This window comes from Lolium rigidum, chromosome 3, assembly GCF_022539505.1.
Source record: "Lolium rigidum isolate FL_2022 chromosome 3, APGP_CSIRO_Lrig_0.1, whole genome shotgun sequence".
NCBI lineage: Eukaryota > Viridiplantae > Streptophyta > Magnoliopsida > Poales > Poaceae > Lolium > Lolium rigidum.
Window position 1 is genome coordinate 279676377 of NC_061510.1, and position 18819 is coordinate 279695195.

General features: G+C 40.4%; 1 protein-coding gene and 1 long non-coding RNA gene across 2 annotated transcripts; both read right to left on the reverse strand.

Annotated features, from left to right (window-relative positions):
- Positions 1-5328: 5328 nt before the first annotated feature.
- Positions 5329-8885, reverse strand: LOC124696582. The gene is made up of 10 exons (XM_047229289.1): positions 8827-8885; positions 7761-7896; positions 7490-7626; positions 7083-7282; positions 6696-6977; positions 6517-6575; positions 6391-6427; positions 6081-6303; positions 5826-5972; positions 5329-5757 (listed from the first exon to the last, which is right to left on the reverse strand). The coding sequence occupies exons 2-10, from the start codon at positions 7882-7884 to the stop codon at positions 5329-5331; spliced, it is 1638 nt and encodes a 545-aa protein (XP_047085245.1). The 5' UTR covers positions 7885-7896; positions 8827-8885.
- A 4801-nt stretch (positions 8886-13686) lies between these two features.
- Positions 13687-17997, reverse strand: LOC124703482. Its single transcript, XR_007003131.1, has 3 exons — positions 17942-17997; positions 15835-15942; positions 13687-15044 (listed from the first exon to the last, which is right to left on the reverse strand). It is a non-coding gene; the product is annotated as an uncharacterized LOC124703482 (long non-coding RNA).
- Between the last annotated feature and the right edge of the window lie 822 nt (positions 17998-18819).

Consider the following 18819-nt stretch of genomic DNA (forward strand, 5'->3'; position numbering starts at 1 on the left):
TTCATTCACGGACCAGGTTTCTATTTTCGATTATTTTTTGCTTACCTTTTTTTCCTTTCCTTTTATTTTTTATTTTCATTTTTTTCTAATATTTCTTTATTTCTTAATCTATGTTTCTTTTTTGTCTCTTCTATGTCTACTTTCTTTTCCTCCTTATTTCTCGTTATTTTTTATTTTTTATTTTATGTTTTATTTTTCACTTTCTCCTTTCTTTTTAGTTTTATAATTATTTTTTCATATTTAAAAAATTATGTTGTGAAAAACCCTTCTTAGTTTTTTAATTAATTAAATCTATACTTATACCTATACCTATAATAATAAAGAAAATAAGGCTTCTTGTTCTTCCGTCTATTTTTACCACTGTTTGTTATTCAAATTACGGCCCTGCCACCGCCTAAGGTAGAAAAACGATTCGCTCAAGGCCAAATAAATCCGGTAACCTCGCTTCGATGGTGACTCTCGATCGTCTTCGTCCGTTGCAGGCGATGCCTCCCGGCTCCCACCCCCTCCCCGCGTTGGCTGCTCCGCCGCCACCAGCGTGTACGTAGATGTACGTGCCGTGCCACTCTTGTAGCTTCTCTCCGGCACCTCCTCTACCCGCACCTGGACAGAGCACGCAAGCTCGACATTCATTCGTGCTTCTCCGGCAGCGGCAGCAACATGCGCCTGCACTTGATGCGAAGTCGGCGGCGACCAGAGATCGGGACGAAGACCCAGGACCTTGCGCCTCTATCCGGCCATCTCCACCACGCCCACTCCAGTACGCCTATCTCAGGCGTGGGAGCGTGTATAGGTGGGTCCTGCTCCAAATTAAGCCGATCCTCCGGCGCGTCCTGGTACTGCAAGCTGGGCACGCCCTGCTATGGCAAATTTCGCCTCCTGCGTTCTGCTCCGACCCCCTGTGGCACGCCCTGTTCCTGAAGCTGTTAAGTGCTCCACCGTATAGAAATTGTTCGACATAATGTCTACACATGGACCATGGCACATACGCTGCTCAAGTCGTCCAGGATTTGGTGCGACTGCAGGCTATGTCTATCACGATAAGTGCGTTTGCTTTTACATCTGGTATTATTTGTTCTTATTTCTTTAATATTTATAGCAGCGATGCTACTTCTAATTCCCTCTCGATTATTGCTACTGGCACTATGCCACTGGAGCTACATTAGAAGAGGCCTAGGTACCTTTGATATAGTTTCAGCGTTCTTTTGCTCCTTGCAAAACTGCTTTAGCTTGTGAGGCAACAACATGTAATAGTTGTGCAGCGTAGATTGGATACAACTTTGAATCATCATGCATACTGATCTCCTTTGTGTTCTTTGGTTGAAACTGAAACATGATTTTCCATGTAATCGTACTCCTTCCGTTCATAAATATAAAACATATAGTTTTTGGCACGAAAATTAAAAAACACACATTTAGGAAAAATTGCACTATGTTTAGCTGGGATTAACCCTAGGAAATTAACGTGAGCTAATAGATCACTTTGCATAAGTTAAGAAAACATAATCAAATCACTAAAAATATTGTCCATACAAGTGGGCAACGTAGTAAACCTTATATTATAGTAGAATTTTTCTCAAAAAAAACTATATGGTTTATATTTAGGAACGGAGGGAGTATTATTTAGTAATTTAACAAGATTTAATTAATTTAGTGTTTTTCCATGTTATTTAACAAGTGATTTTGAATATGATGATTTCATACTTTTCAGTACACATGATATATACCATGAAACCAAGTGCTCAGTTCTTCCTTTATTACTTTTGTTAGAATTGTTTTATAGTGTCACATCTAGGAGAATTGAAATTTGGGTGAAGACCAATGTGCTACTTCCATCCCAAATTAATTAACTGAACTTGACACATTTTAGTGTCTAGCTAGATATATGCGTATCTAAAAAAGTTGAGTCAACTAATTTGCGACAGAGGGAATACTTCAAAACCATAAAATAAATTAAAATCAAGGGTATAGTTTAAACATAAGATGTATGATTTATTATATACCCGTCGCAACGCACGGGCACATTTACTAATAATATAAATGTTAATAATAATTTTATGTCAAAAAATGTTGTTATTACTATTTTCATAATAGTTTTCCATTTTAAAATAAGATTAGTGTTCCTTTTAAAACATCATTCAAATATTAGAATGTTCAAATAATATAAAACAAATTTAAATCATTCACATAACATATATATTCAAAACTAGAATCATTCAAATAAGATAAATGTTCTTTTCAGAAAAATATTCATATAACATAAATGTTCATATTGAAAAATAAAATAGAAAATAAAACACATAAAATAAAATTGAAAAGAAAAGGCGAAATAGAAAATAGAAGATAAGAAAAAAAAAAGGAAAAAGAAAAAAACATATAATTTGGGCCGCATTGGGAGCAGCCCATGGTGGAAGGAAAACCTTCAACTCTTCAACTACTAATGTTGATGATATTTCATTTTCGCTATTTAATTTTTGCCGATGAGGGTTTCGAAAGTAGAACTTGTCTCGTCATGTTTAGCCGGAAAAACAATCATCCATAATTACGAAATCCTTGTCACTTACTTGCCACATTGTAATAAATATTTTGGCATGTTTTATCTGGTATTCTGCATCAACATTTAAGTTAGTGGTACTAATTTTTGTGGAAGAATATTATCGGTATCAAATGTCCACATGCATGCATATCCTCTCTCTATAGGGAAAATGCAAACACATGCCGCACCACAAAACTAATCGGGCATGTGCCCTAGTTTGATTAATCATTATTAAAATGATTTTTAAAAATCATCATAATCATGAACCATGGAGTTTTGAAAATATAGAAAATATATATGAATAGAATAATATTTTGGAGGAATTGCATAATACACCTTATGAAATATATTTGAAACATGTCATACGTTTAATGTAATGATAAATAAAAACATACGTCTTCATTTTCTTCGCACTTTACTACGAGTTCAATTAGCCACCCATGTTAGTCTATCAAGTATGGATATTTATGTGCCCACTAACCACATATCCTAAAAGTAGAAAAGAAACCAACCTTTAATAACATGGAAGTCTAATTAAAAAAATAAACATAAAAAAGGAAACCACCCCTTAAAATAAAATAGAAAATAAACCACCCCTTAAAAATAGACCATGTAGAAACACCCCTCTATTCTCTAACTTAGGGGAAGATCAAGATATTTTATATTTTTAAGGTCATGTATCCCTCAACGATTTGGCACGAAGTGGAAGAAACCCAAAATAAGATTTCCGGAATGGGGACAACCCACAAAGAGGGAAGAGAGTTGTACTTCATCATCTTAAGAACATGACGATGATGCTAGTGAGATAATTGACGATGAAGGGTATAATGATGAAAGGGGGCATGAGAGTCATATTCTAGGCTGAAACAAAGGGAAGTTCGAAGGAGGAAGAAGGCCAATAAGAGGTTGAGGAGATAAGAAAAGGTTTGATTCCATGAGGGAGAAGCTTGATGGGATGATCGAGGCAAGGAAGGAGATGGCGGAGAAGAATCTTCAAGCAAAGATGGAGTTGGCTAAGAAGAATAGCCTAGAGAAGTATGATACCCACATTGAGGAAATGGAGGCACACAAGACTATCTTTGGGGAACGTAGGCTTACCCTCGGTGAGAGGAATTTGAAGAAAGGGGATAGAAGTAAATGAACGAGAAGGGCTTGAGGATGCTTGGATCAAGATATACCCTAGTGTGATATGGACGAGAAGGTAAGAGCGTTTAGGAAATCACTATGAGATCTTGGCTTATAGGACGTGTTGTAGTGGATCAAGTATAGATAGCAATGGCACTGATAACCACAATGTGAATGGTGATGTGTGTGGTGCTCATAATAATAAGCAATATGTGAACTTTCTTCTGTCGTGATCTTTACAATGGATTTATTTTCCTTTCCATTACATTATTTTTGGATTATGGATGATCATCTATTTGGGATGATAAACTTGCTATGACGATAGCCATTTGTGGGTTGATATGATGCTTATGAGGTCCATTTTGTTGATTAAGTGTCGATTGTACCTGAATTGTTAATTTTAAATTGGTAGGTTTAAAAGTTGTCAACTTGTATTTGTTTCAAATATAGAACGTTGAATTATTATGGTATGGACTTGAAGTTTAGAGAGACAATTTGCTACACTAGGCTAGCTACACCACATCCCCTTCCCAGTCATCTGTCGATAGATACAAGCTTGATAATCACATTTCAGCTTGTCTTTCTCGTCAAAATGAGATTGTTTATAAAACCAATTTCACAATTTTATATTGAAATTTTTGTCGTCATTTTTTTGGTTGACATTTTATGTTGACTTTTTTGGGGGTTGTGAGTTGATTTGGACTAAAAAAAATGAGTTTTTGAAGTTTCAAATCACTATCATTGCTATTTGTTTGCTCTAATAATGACATCCTCCCATTTCTTTAGAGTAATTTCCTTTAACCGATCTGCATATGTGTCACTTTAGGTAGGATATCCCTGGGTGGCAAGTCCTTTTTGTTAGACTTTATATGGTCTCTCGAGAAATCTAGGGGTTCTTCTAAATCTATTTTAGACACTTCTTTTAGAGCCATTTTGTTTGGATTTTTAGAGTAGCTTCTGGTCTAATTAAGCTTAAGTTGAAAAGAACTTCATTTTAACCCATTTCCGAACGCATCCAGCTTCACCGTTTCCTTCACATTTGGGAGAAGTCAGCACCTCCCAACTTCGGAACATATGTGTGAAAAAAACGGATTGAAATAATTCAGTATGAGTTACTTCCGACACATATTAAGTCCATGAGGATTAGATCTTAATAATCACACAACTTGGAAAATAAGTTAGGATAGTGAAATTAAGCTGAAAGAATCGGACGTAAGTTTTTCATGATCTTGTTTCCTTTGTTGTTTCTTTGGGCAGCTCACGCCGGAGTGGTTTCTGTCCAAGCCAGAACCTAAAAGAACCAGGCCTTGAAAAGTCTTCTAGAGTTGCTCTTACGTGGTGGTAAAGAGTAAACTGGGCTATGATTATGCTAAGTAAAATGAACTATGTTTATTTTTTATACAATTATCATCATTTTTGCCGACCATATACATGATTAAACCAATTTCTCATCTTCCTCTCCTATACGAAGTGCACGGTGTATGGCTGGATTCTCCAGACCACCCACAAAAAGGAACCAAACATTTCGCGTCAATGGCGCGCCGGCGATGGACGATCTCTCCGGGATCAGTCTCTCCCGCCGGCTGTATACTATCTCTCTGCCTCTCAACTTCTCCCCTGCAAAGAGCAAAGAGCACAGCAAAAAGAATTTGATCTCGCTCTCCCGATCACGGCCCGACGACCTTAACTCGCATTGTCTTGGCGTGCATCTCGGCGAACTCGGTCTCCGACGTCTCCGAGTTGGACGACGAGGTGAGATGCCTCACCGAGTGGCGGTCGTCGGCGGCGTAGCGGCGTCGGAGCGCCGCCGAGGCGAGCACGAGCAGCGCCATGACCGCAGACAGCGCGGCGAGCGAGGCCCACGTCGCGCGCGCGCCACGCCGCAGCGGCGCGCACTGGTTGCCCACGATGTCAGCGAAGCCGGCCTTCACCAGCTCGCAGCTCACCAGCCGCTCCGTGCCCGGGAAGATGTCCAGCACGTTCTGGATGGAGCTCGTGTACGTCTGCACCATGTCGTAGTCGATCGCCGACGAGAGCTCGGCCGGCGCGCAGTTGGCGCCGCCGCCCAGAACCGAGCAGGTCAGCCTCTTCAGGATCTTCAGAACAAGAAGGTGAGAACAATGACCGATGCCATGTCAAGATCAGATGGGTATTGTTTGCTTACCTGAGGGATATCACCGATGGTGGCTTCACCGGAGGCGCAGTTCTCCGGCCGGTACCTGTACTCCGGCGGCCCGGTGAACGGGTTGCAGATGTAGTCTAGCTGCTTCACGCCGTACTGCGACTTGATCGAGTAGATGTTGGAATTCACCTGTCGAAATCAATATTCAGAAACAATCCGGATGCATACCAATTACCAGCTCTGTCTGTTCTGCTTCTAAACGCAGCTTGAGAGATTTTTACACAGTTTGTTGATTACCTGGTCTATGATGTCGTGGATTCCTGCACTAACATTGTGCAGGATCATGCCTCCGTACAGCTTCTCGCTGCAGGGTATGATGGTGCCCAAAGTACTGTTCTTGGGGTTCAGCTGGTACTCCTCGAGAGCCGCACACGTGTCGCCGGCAAACTTGTCGAAGAAGTAATACAGTCCAAAGTACATCCAAAAGAGGGCTGTCAGTGCCCAGCACAAGGCTATGCACCTGTTGCAAACAGATTGTCGTCATCAGAATATTGTCTGAAATTTAAGAAGGTTTTTCAGCTTCTAATGGGTGTTGAAGGATACTCACAAGTAGTACAATTTATGTAGCCTTAGAGGTCTTGCCACTACAATACAGAAGCAGTGTGTTAATTTACTTGTCAGCTATATGTAAGACGTTTTCTCACTTAGAAACATTTCACCATGATCAACTTACCTAGCAATGCAAGAACCGCGACAAGATTCAGCGTCACGGTTGAAATGGTGACAGCTTCCCTGAAAATTAATCAGCTGTATTAGTTACCTTGATGATAAGGCGATTTCCTAAAATAAATTCAAAAACTAGGTAATGTAGTACTGTATCAAAATCATGTCTATCCTGCGAAAATATCTTACAGTGTGTTGATGCCTTTGCTGGCCAAGCGCATGTTCTTCTCGGCCTTCTCCTGAATCTCTACGGCTTCAGAGTTGAGTGTATGTACTGTGGAGTTCAGATGATCGAAGGCTTTGCTGCTGCTACTGTATAGCCTCGACATGTTTTCCATCCTCTCAATGGCTCCTGTAATGTTGTATATCGTCGCCGTCGCCTCAAACGCAGTTCTACCAACGATCTCTTTGATGGACTCTGCTCTAGAATGAAATCTTACAGCGCCGTAAAGTGTGATTGATGATGCAACTCTGCGAATAAAGCAACTAGTTTAGTCACAGCAGATGAGAATTCGATGGGATTTTTTTAAACTGTAATTCGATGGGATTATTGCTGAGCTGAGCTGAGTAACTTACATGGCAAAAGCTGCAAGAAGAATGAGACATATCACAGACAAAATGTGGTATTTGTCAAGAAAATTGTCAATGACACCATATCTTTCTTTCCTCTTGGCGAAGAAAATCTTCGAAACAAGAAGAAACCCCGCAAAAAGACTACCACCGATAACCCATAACGCCGCGATGATATATCCGAATCTACCTGTAAATATGGCTGACTGAAAAAGTAAACAACAATGACAATCAGTTTTCTGCACATTTAAAAGGAAACTTAGGATAAGCATCATCCCTTTATGCCACGATCATGAACATGATACACCACAAAAGCAGCCATTTCTGGTATCAGCAAATCAGCAAATCAGTATGATTACAGCAAGCAGTGTGTATGGCTCTTCAGATTGTATTTAGAGAAGAATAGAACTTACACTCCAGTAGTGCTCGTTTGTGATGTTATACCCTCCCTCATACTTCCTTAAGCCATCAAGAGGGTCGATTCTTCTCGTTCTCCTCGAAAGGTCGCTATCCGATCTATTATTACCCGTCTCCAACAGAACCTTACCTGCTGATCAACACAGACAATTACAGGGATCAATTACCTTTCAAAAATCAAAACCAAACTTAACTTGCATGTTAATAACTGGAAAGGTGAAATAATATCTGGAAGGTTTCATGAGGTGGTAGATCAAGGCTATTCACCTGCTCCACTGTGGGGTGAGCTTTTGGATCCTTGTAGAGTGGCTTGGGCCTGCGCTTGCGCGCATGTGATGGCTGCAAAGAAGCAAAGCAGCAACACTAACCGCTCCAATCTCCTCGATTCCATGTCGCCGGTAAGCTGCCATGAGAAAAGCTCCAAACATTACTCTCCAACTTCATCCGGACCAACAAAAAGGAGAAGAAGAAACCAAAAGCTATCACTAGATCTCTGCATGTGCTCGCAGTGTTACTGAAACAGGGATGCGTAGGTGTAGTAAGACAATACGCAGATCAACCTGCCACCGAGTGCTTTCCATGTCATCTGAAGTTTCTCTCCTCTGCCTAATTTCTGAAGAAAACTGCCGCCGCTTCGGACCAACTTTTGGAAAAGATGACTTTGGTTTTTAACGTCTGTGGAATATATACTTGTAGTGTTTGTTTACCGTGGCTAACATTAATTGCGGCTTGCGAGACAGACAAAATCCTCCGGATACTGGACATGAAGAACGCATGGCATTAATTGAGTAGGAGGAGGAGTACACCGCTCTACTACATAAGGACGAAATCTTGGAGACATGGCGATTTACTTGCGAATATTGCAAAAATCATGGCGGTGCTTAATTCATGATCTAGGAGTATCGAACTATTACTCACTCACCGCGTTAATTGAAATTTGAGAGGGAGAGAGAAAGAGAGAGTATTGTACGGAGTAGTATAAAAGATACAGTATAATAAAAAATACATCGAAGTTCTCTCTCAAAAAATCTGTACTGAATTAAGAATTCAGATACATACGGCTAGGATCAGAAGTAATTCGGTGTTCCTCTCTTTCCAATGAAACTCCTCTTCTTCATACTGCAACTTGCAATGCCGATCTCCCGATTCCCGAACGAAAAGAAACCCCTAGAACGTAATTAAATCCTACGAAAACCCCTCTGAAACTTCCACCGCAATTGAGTGAACGAAGGGAACAGAGTAAACAAAACTCCAGTAATCCACGTTACAGAAGAAATCCAGTTCAAGTTCTGGAAACTCAAGAACAGAGAGATGGATACTAGAACTAGATTACCGAAATCTGTAATGCGGAGCGTCCAAGAGAAATCGCAGAGAGGGAACATAAACGAAGATCGTTACCAGGTTCGAAGCTTTTATCTTCCAGACGTCGCCTCCTCCCTTGGAAGCATATCCGGCGGGGCTGCTCTTCTGGTCGCACCACCACACCTTGGCGACCCTGTTGAAGCCGGCACAACCAGAAGGGAGACCAACAGAGACTGCTTCGTTCCGGTCTCTCTCACCATTAATTCCGTTTCTTACTCATCGTCCGATCCAAAACCTTTCCCTCTCTTCTCCGTATCTATCTCGAACAAGGCCGCCTCTGCCTGCCTTCCCTTTCCATGGCGGAAACGCGCGCGGAGTAAGGCAAGTACTTATACGGGATCAATCAGGACTGGAGGTTTAAAGCAGGTGTTTAAAGCGGCATCCTTTTCTTTGGAATGGAGGAACTGGGCGGGCATGGCCCTCGAGCTAAGGAAGGAATTTCTCTACCTATCTGATGATGCAGGGAACAGAGAGAGGGGTCATGGAGCGGCAACGTATAAAAGGGTTTGAAACTGGCCGCGTAACAACTTTTGACTCGGAATCGTGAAGAGGGGAGGGGTTGTTTTTTTTTTGGTTCCTTCTTTCTCTCCTTCCTTTCTGCTTCCTCGCTTCCCGTTCTTTTCAAAGCCGTGTGTGTGTGTGTGCGTGGGTGACGGGCGCCGGAGACGCAACGAAGTTGTGCTCGTTGTAGCTCTGGGCTCTGGCTCTCCCTGGGTGGGGAGGTTTTGTGAGATTGACCTCGTAGTGTCCGGTATTGATGTGACTGACCCGATAGTTTGATTAAGCTGCTGGTCGGCAATAACTTGCTTCCATATTTTCTTGTCCGAAGGGAAATGACTTCTTCAATAGGCAAACCATTTGGGTTGTTTATGTGGTACATACTATCATACTAGGATGATCTAACCATACCTATGGTCCGCTTAAGTTTAACCTTGCTCACAACCGTTTAATTTCGATGTATGTTTGAGTATTGTTAAAAACACATAAGTCACGCAACACACGGCGATGACCTTGTGACTAGAAATATCTAATATACAAGAATCCCTAAAACTTCAGTCTTACCCAAAAGGTCCAATAGTGTAATAATGAAAACCGCAAAAAAAGTGTACCGTCAAAAACATCATAAGAAAAATAGAGTATTCTCGCAAAAAAAACAAGATTAAATTAGTGTGCAACTAAGACTAAATTTGCAAGGACCCAGCTGAATTCATGAACCATTGAATTAGAGCTGCGTCGGCGTATGGATTTTGCAAACGAACAATTTTTTGGAATTATCAAACCACATAGGTCATTCTCCAAATTATGAAAATCACGGAACACACGTTATCGGGCCTTAAGCCCTTAACTAGAAATATCTCACATACAAGATTTCATAAAACATTAATGAAAATCAGAAAAAAATACATGATGTGTGCTCAGAAATATCAAACGAAAAAATAGCCAAACCACCACATCATATGCTATAAATTGAGCACTAATACTATTGCCTATTGATTATTGATTAATCCGTGTTGAACATGCAAGATTTAAGTGGATATATTCTATGAGTTAATGTGCAATTTAAGACCGGAATTGTAAGGATCCAATTGAATTCATGAACCATCGAATTAGAGTGGGGTGGATATTTGGATTTCTTGGGTGGGGGGTGTCGCTCAATTAACCTCATGTTATCAGAAAATGACGTGATGAACCGATGTGTAGTCGTCCAAAAAACGAGGATATGTTTTTTCCGCGGTATAGTTTGGATAAAGTGCTAATTGCATGCTTTCCTTTTTTGTTTGTGGCAAAATATAATGGCTTTCTTCAATCAGCACAACCATCTAGGTTGTTGATGAGCTATCATAATACTAGGATCGATGGATCGCAACCATTTTCTTGTGATGTACGTTTACGTTGTATAGTCATCTCCAAGATCAAAGATGGCAGTGTGTAAATCATGAAAGTCGCAGAACACTTGATTAGAAATATCCAATGTACAAGAACAAATAAAAGTAATTAAAGTCACAAAAGGAAATTATATGTTGTCAGAAACATTAAAAGAAAATTTGCTAAACCACCATATCACAAGCTACATATTGAGCAATCTAGCACAAATAATATTATCATGTTTGCCTGATTAATGCAGAATCAGACTCGGGGCTGGATATATAAGATTTAAGTGGATATATTATATGAATTAATATGCTAATAATATTTGATTTGTAAGGATCCGTTGAATTCATGAACTATTTCCATCAGAAAAAGAACGGCACAATACCACAAGACGGAATATACAATTTCTGAGTTATCCGTGGGCGTGCGTGAGAAACTACGCAAGCTGCAGCATAAAGAGAGGAAAACGATTCTGCCGTGTTTCTTTCGGCTCAACTTTTCTAACCTTTACTCCTGTGTTCACATCGACCTGCGATTGTGGGAAATCTTGGAACAGCTAGAGCGGTGCCGCCTTGAACCTAACAAACACAAATAGGGAAAGTACATATCCTAGGACAAGGCGTTTTGGCTCATAGGTGTAGATACACCTATTAGGAAAAGTAAAATTTAAATTTATTTCAACATGTTAAAAAAAATCGAATAAAATTCCTCATCGTGCATCCGAACATCCTATGTTCCCTCATAAAAGTTTTGCGGGAAAAATATATTTTATGTGGCCTATGTAAAAAAGACAAATAAATGTCTCGTAAAAAAACTTTCTTGGGGCATCAGAAATTGTCTTTTTTGCACAGGCCATAGAAAATAATATTTTTTCGCGACATTTTGTGTGCAAGCATCGAATATGTGGAAGTACATCCCAAATTTATTTTTGAAATTTTCAGACATTTTGAACTATGTTTTTTCAGTAATAGGTGCATCTACACCTATGAGCCAAAATGGATTTCCCCATATCCTACTACTACTAGTAGCATTAGTGAGACTGTTGATTACGCTAACTGAGCTTGGAACGAGCAAAGGTGTCCTCTTTGGAGCTAGCTACAAGCTAAAATACCAGAAACAGAGGAAAGTATCTGTGTGGGGTCACTTAAAGGTCAGCTGGATTTCTTTGCGGTTCAGGCATAACTGAAACACTAAACAAGTCTGCAGTTTTTAAATAAAAGTCTACGGCTTCAAAGTTTCACAAAGCAAGATAACAACCTTAAAACAATTCTTTAAAAGAACTATACGGTTTCAAAGTTCCACAAACCAAGATAAAATCTTTAAAAATTAGGATCCACTATATTTAAAGTAGTCCCTTTGGACAAACATACAAAGCGATGTCCTATACCACACATTGTTTCAAACTATATTTATACTGCGATCAAATATATTGTCTAGACTAGAGGGATTGGATATGTGAAAGAAAAATGAACTTTGATAAATTTGCTATTATGTCATAATGAATGGTCAATACACATGTTTTCAAGGATCCATAAAGAGCGAGTCAACAACACGACTCTCCAGCAAGGAACTAACACATGGCGACGAGTCTCCGACGCACTCGCGGGCTAATGATGAAATACCGAACCGGGTAGGTTCGTAGGAGTGAGTCATTGATCAAGACCGGGGTGGCCCAACCCAGTTGCCATCTTGAGGAGCATGCTGACCAAGACCCAGCACGACAAAGAAGTTCGGTCCATCCATCAAGACCATCGTGGGAACAAGCAAATGCATCAATGGTGGTAGTCGTCTAGGGTCTTAGATGATTCGTCTGCATGATGTAAACCCCTAGGTTAAGTTATCTACATAAGGTTTAGCCAGGATCACGTAGATCAAGTATCCAGTCATCGTCTTAGCCGCCATAGCTTTCATTGCTACCATTCATGCCATGAGTAACACTGTAATTATATAGACATCAATATAATCAAGCAGGAGTAGGTCTTTACCTCCACCGAGAGGAGCCGAACTTGGGTACATAGTGTCGTGTACCAATCTCGTCCGGGTGCTTCAATGTCGTCATCGTCAACCACCTCTCATAAGGTACCCCTGTACCATATGCTTTGTTAATACGAAGGCAAACTTACAAAGCGATGTCCGAACGTCTTCCAACATAAAATGCAACTCAAAGGAGTGGCGATATCTCACAAAAATATGTAGTGAAAATCTAAGGTCTTGGAGTATTATAGTTGGTACCATATAGTCTTTGTTTGCAAAAAGCTAAGGCGACATGACAAATAATAAATAGAGAAGTGATAGTACAATAGCACATCTTACTACTAAATTTATTAGCAGATATGTTTTTACACAATGTTGCATTAGAAATATATAAATAAATAAAAAAGATGAGATTATGAAACAAGGATATGATGGTATGAATTACAGAGCTATTAGCATACATTGCTGGCATATGCATGATATGCACTTTTCTCTAAACTGGAGTTGCACTTTTCGAACTTAAGAAATCTCTGTCGACTAAGACATAGACAAACCATTTTCCATTGCCTTTAAATATAGAGTAAATTAGTGAAATATCAAATTTTAATATGTGCTGAAATTTTCTTGAGAAAAAATCCTGAAACAAGCAAAAAAAATTCAGCATCACACAGCTCAGCAACGACAAACTGACTAAAAGTATAGCTTTTAATATTCACTAGATGGGCAGGCGCGCTTCGCCGCGCCGCCTGCCTATCGTTGTTTCACACGAATACACGGCCGATGGATCATAGTGGACTATATGACCACAAAAAATAAGAACCTGGTCTATATGTCACGTGCAGTCTATACTTTAACTCAAAACATGAAACATGCATATGATGTCAGTGATGTAATCGCCTCATGTCCATCCCACACTGATAAAGACAAAATTGATTGTTCTACAATAGTGATTATGTTAAATCTACAATCGTAAGTAAAACCCGAGGATACACTCATACACACAAGAAGCATCAATGAAGGGCTCTGTTTTTTTTATCGTTGTTAAGGATGTGAGAAAGACGTCCTTTTACACTTGCGCTCAAACTAAACTAACAGAATGCCAACTAAAAGGTTATGCAACATTTCTCTGGTAGTGCTCTCTCTTTTTCACTCGTCACTGCATTATAATTATCTGCTAGCCCTTGCTAGCTTCATGTTGTCACATCATCATCATCAATTCCCTTTGGCATAAAGGGCTGATATCTCAAAGTGTTCTAAATCTAAATCCTGCCAAAAGGAAAAAGTTGTACGTTGAGATGGAAAACATGAAGACATTAGAACCCATGAATCAATATAAAGTAGGAAAGGTCATTAACTCATGAAATGCCAACCAAGGGAACATTTGCATATAATCGAGATCCATAGGAACATCTCCAAGTTCACCTATAAGTTCAGAACATACCATCTGCAGAATTCCAACTATCGAAATTCTTAGTATTTGGTGTATAGGGATTGGAGACTAATACAGTAGAATTAAAATTCAGGCTTCTCAGCAACATACGTAGCCTCCGTTATCTTCGATTGATTGTGGTCCATAGCCCTTCCAAATAGCAAAATGTAAGGTATGCAACCATATATGTTGATAGCATGGGCATTGGTGAAGACTATCAATAGGATAACTGCAACTATTGAAGTCCTTGTGGCATGTAATCCTTTAGGTAAACAGTTGTAGTTAGAAAAAGAATATTTGAATCTAGAATCATACTAAAAAAAGGATACACACAAGAAGCATCATTAAAGAGCTGGACTTTTTGTCCTTGGCAAGGGCTGATCAACTTTTTATACTGCCACTCAAACTGAACTAAGAGAATGTCAATTAAAAAACTATGTACCATCAAACTTTGAAATCACAACTGAACTAATACGCGATCGAGACTTATTTAGCACATGCTAGCGCGCCACAGATGTATAAACTACCCCCACGTAGAATCATCATGAGAATACAAAAAAGCCTTCGAGATCAATTCAATTTTCTCACTCCTGTTAGGTAGCGGAAACTAATTTCTGGTTTGACAGGCCATCTCCCCACGTTTCTATTCTACCATCTCTTCCTGGCTCGCAAGAGAGGCCACATCCCAAGGGTCCAGGTTCCACAGTAGTTTGTGGTTGTGGCCACCCACACGGTGGAAGCAAACATGTACAACCAGTGACACTGACCTGAGTGTAGTGAGTCAAGTATGTAGAGAGGATTCAATCCATTGCCCAGTGCTCTCTGAAGCATCACATAAAAATTACAGGGAGATAGAAGTACCGCACCTGCGGTTTGGAGAGATATACAACCCCTGAAGTTCACAAGCTTGTTCTCTATAACGGAAAGACATTCTAGATTAGCGAAGGTGGATAAGCCAAATGGTGGATAAAAGCAAAAATAATAACATGATGTTCAGACTGTCTGTTGTCGTTTCAACAGAAAAACATCAATTTTCTTTCTGAAATTTCTTATCTATGAACCCATGCTATAACTATATTGGTATAACAGTATAATACTACAACATACTAACTTGAGCTCGACCACCAGATATACCACCATCACTCACATAATTCCATACCCCCAAAAAAACCTTTATCACTATAAGGAAAAAAGCAAAGGATACTGCAAAACATAAGAGCGGTTTGCGAAGGTGATATCCTTTCATCAAAATCACCAAGAATCAAGACGGATAACTAAAGTGTCATAGGATGGCCTATAGGTATTGGGATCGATCAAATGAGACCCGGCAATTCTAATGCCGAATAGTTGAGCAGCAAGCTCAATTCGCCACCGAGAAACCTATGCCATCCTGAACTGCTTAACCAACACATTACATCTATTAAGCATGAGCGTTAACGACTCCACCAAAACACGATGGGCAATACCGCCACCCCATCAATATCAAATAAACCCATCCAATGATCAAGCTCATTAAGAATATCATAAAAGCATAGAACTAATAAGTAAACTTCGGGATCTTATCGGTTGCAGGCACCAACAATCCCATATGGAAGCTAATTATTAGGACTAATGTTAGTACACCAGAGAAACATATCCTTCTCTCCTTGTAAAATCATGTCTAAAACACCAGAAAAAACAAAAGTCGAAGATCAATTAGCTCACCTCTGTTTGGAGCGGCAGCTCTGTTCATGTTGCACAATCCATGTCGCATTGCTCCACTTCTACTCCATCTTCCTGGCTGAATATTCCTAGCCTCAACATATTTATGGCCTTGACAAAGCATAAGTAAAGTAAAAAAAAAAACCAATGAATATATCAGAGATACAGATATACACCAAGTTTTGTCAAAAAAAAATCCTTTTGGAATATCAAACTTCAGAATGACGGGTACATGTGAAAGGTACAAACATAAATTTTATTTCGTGGAAAAGAATCCATTATAGAACATCAAACTTTAGAGTGTTATACAATATCTCTGTGTACATGTGGCCTTCGATAACACATATCCTCTAGAAAGAAAGTAAGATACACATCTAAATGTAAACATTAATAATTAGGACATAATTAAATTCATTCCAACAAAACCTGTGTTGATGCTATGGCATGCAAAATTGTAGAAAAAATGATTTTTTTGCTCCAGTGAGCTCGTATCGTTTTCTGTAACATTAACATGGTCAGTTCACAACCTGCTGATCTGGATCTAAGATAAAAAAAAAAACAGATTGTCTTAACAAAAACAGATTGTATTAAGGTATAGAAGATATCATAAAAAGGAAACTATATTTCTGAAAATACGATGAAAGCATCAACCTTACACACAAAATGGAGCAACCTTTTGCAAGTACTGAACTAACAAAAACCTTATGAATACATTACTAACCAGCTTCTGCATCTATGGATTTTGGTGAATGAGGAGCAAAAATGGCACGGATAAGATAACCAGTGACATTGAAAATATGTAAAATAAACCTTGATAGGTTTTGTAGAAGGAAATGAATCTCACCTAGACAAATCAGAACTCCAACCAAGATATAAATGATTTGATTAAAAACTCAGAAACTTTATGTTGTAGCCACACACGCATCAGTGGCCATAGTGGCCTTAACACCTAGAGTCGATGTCCATGTTTTTATCATCAGCAGAGGAAACTCATCCGGTTGCGTAAATGGCCATCATGGCCCTCAAACCCTAGCGTCAATGTTGATGTTGGTATCACCAGTAAAGGAAATTTTGAATTCATAATATGTATTTGCACCAAGAGTTGATTCATCCACAATATGTGGTTCTATATTTTTGAGAGAAAATGTAGAAGAACTGCATGAATTTGCAGCAGGACTATATTCTCAAATAAGAAAGGAAATTAGGTAGGAGACACACCCCATAGCCAAGAATTGTTCAGTACCAACAAACGATGTGGACTATTTGGTAATGTGACAGTATATAAATTTGCAACTACTGCATATAGTGAAACCAAGTGGAATGGCACGACAATAAAACCTTAGTATCTGAGATGCTGACAATAGAAAATTAGCAAAGCTATTTTTGTAGGGAAAATTTGCTACAGGACACCGTTATTTTCTGGCGTTTGCCAAAACACACTGCTCGATTGTGTCTTTGCCAGGTACCATTACAATTTCGTGGCACATTTGCCAGAACACACCACCTAGACGAAAACGGAAAGTTTTGCACTTTTACCTGGGATGACTGGTTTTGAAGACAAAATGCAAAACTTTCCGTTTTCGGTCAGGTGGTGTGTTCTGGCAAATGTGCCACAGAATTGTAATGGTACCTGGCAAAGACACAATCGAGCGGTGTGTTTTGGCAAACGCCAGAAAATAACGGTGTCCCGTAGCAAATTTTACCATTTTTGTATCAGCTCTGAACTAATTTGCTGCAAGTTGCACACCATTTGTTGTATCATATAATAGCATATTTTAATTAACTAAGCTCTAGTATTCCAATTTTTAATTCGACATTGCCGTCTTTTTCAGAAACTCATTTACCCTTTTGATAGCAGTTAGCATCACTATAATATCTAGATCAGTACAAAATTCAGCAAGAATCTAAATAAGTGGTTGCATATCAGCAAAAATATATTATTCATGGACAAAATGCCTAGTACCATATTGGACAAACCTAGTGTTCACGTTGTGACAGCCTAAAGCCCTAAACCAAGGATGGAACTTGCAAGGAGAAAAGAGATAAGAGGATGGGTGGATTAGTGTAGAATTGACGAAGGGGGTGGAATTCACTGGTTCAGAAGCCGCACCTGTAGGCCTCCCTGTCCCAGACGTCCTTGTACGTGCGCACCTTGCTCTCCCAGCCCGTCCCCTTAGTAGCCTTCAGGCAGCAGATCCGCGACGCGCCGACTCCGATGTCCACTACTGCCTCTGCCCTGGCAACGGCGGCTGCCCCCACGGCGCCACCTCCATGCCGCCACCACCACTCTCCCTGGTAATCGCGCCGGTGCCAGCCAGCTTGTCACTCCCACTACGTGGGTAACTGGGCATTCTCCATGGTGGACTCCATTGGTGGATGGTGGCGAGAGTGTGAGAAGTAGGGGCGGCCGCCGCCCGCCGGGAACCCTAGCCTGCGGGGGCATCTTAGAAAGAAGAGGAAAGGGAAGAGGAATAAGAAGTTACCACCACCGTCCCCCGCCTTGCCCTCCGCAAAGCTCCACCTCGGCAGGTCCTCCACAACCCCCGGAGTCCCTCTAAGGTCTGTCGCAACCTGTTCATCTCCGGCGGCGGCGAACCCTGCACCCCTCACCCACCCAAAGCATTTTGTTCGCCGGTGGCTCGTTCGCCGTCCCTTTGCACGCCGCGGAGAGCCACGGCGTCGCCGGCTCCCGCGAGGTGGACGGCGATGCTCCAGCTCCGGCCCTCTCTTCTCTCTCTCAATTGCGGTGACGGATGAATCAGACCGAGTTGATAACACAGAAAGAAAAAAAGAGGATGGGCGGTGGCGGCCCCACACGGGCGACGCGGGCACCGTCAAAACTCTCAGAAGCCAGGGATCGCAACAGCAATACTTGTTGTATCTAATTTTCCATGTATTCCTTTCGAAAGTGCACGACTGAGAATGAATCGGCAGTCGCTTCCATATCATTCCATCTATCTACGGCCCCAAAACCAACCTGCCGTTTTG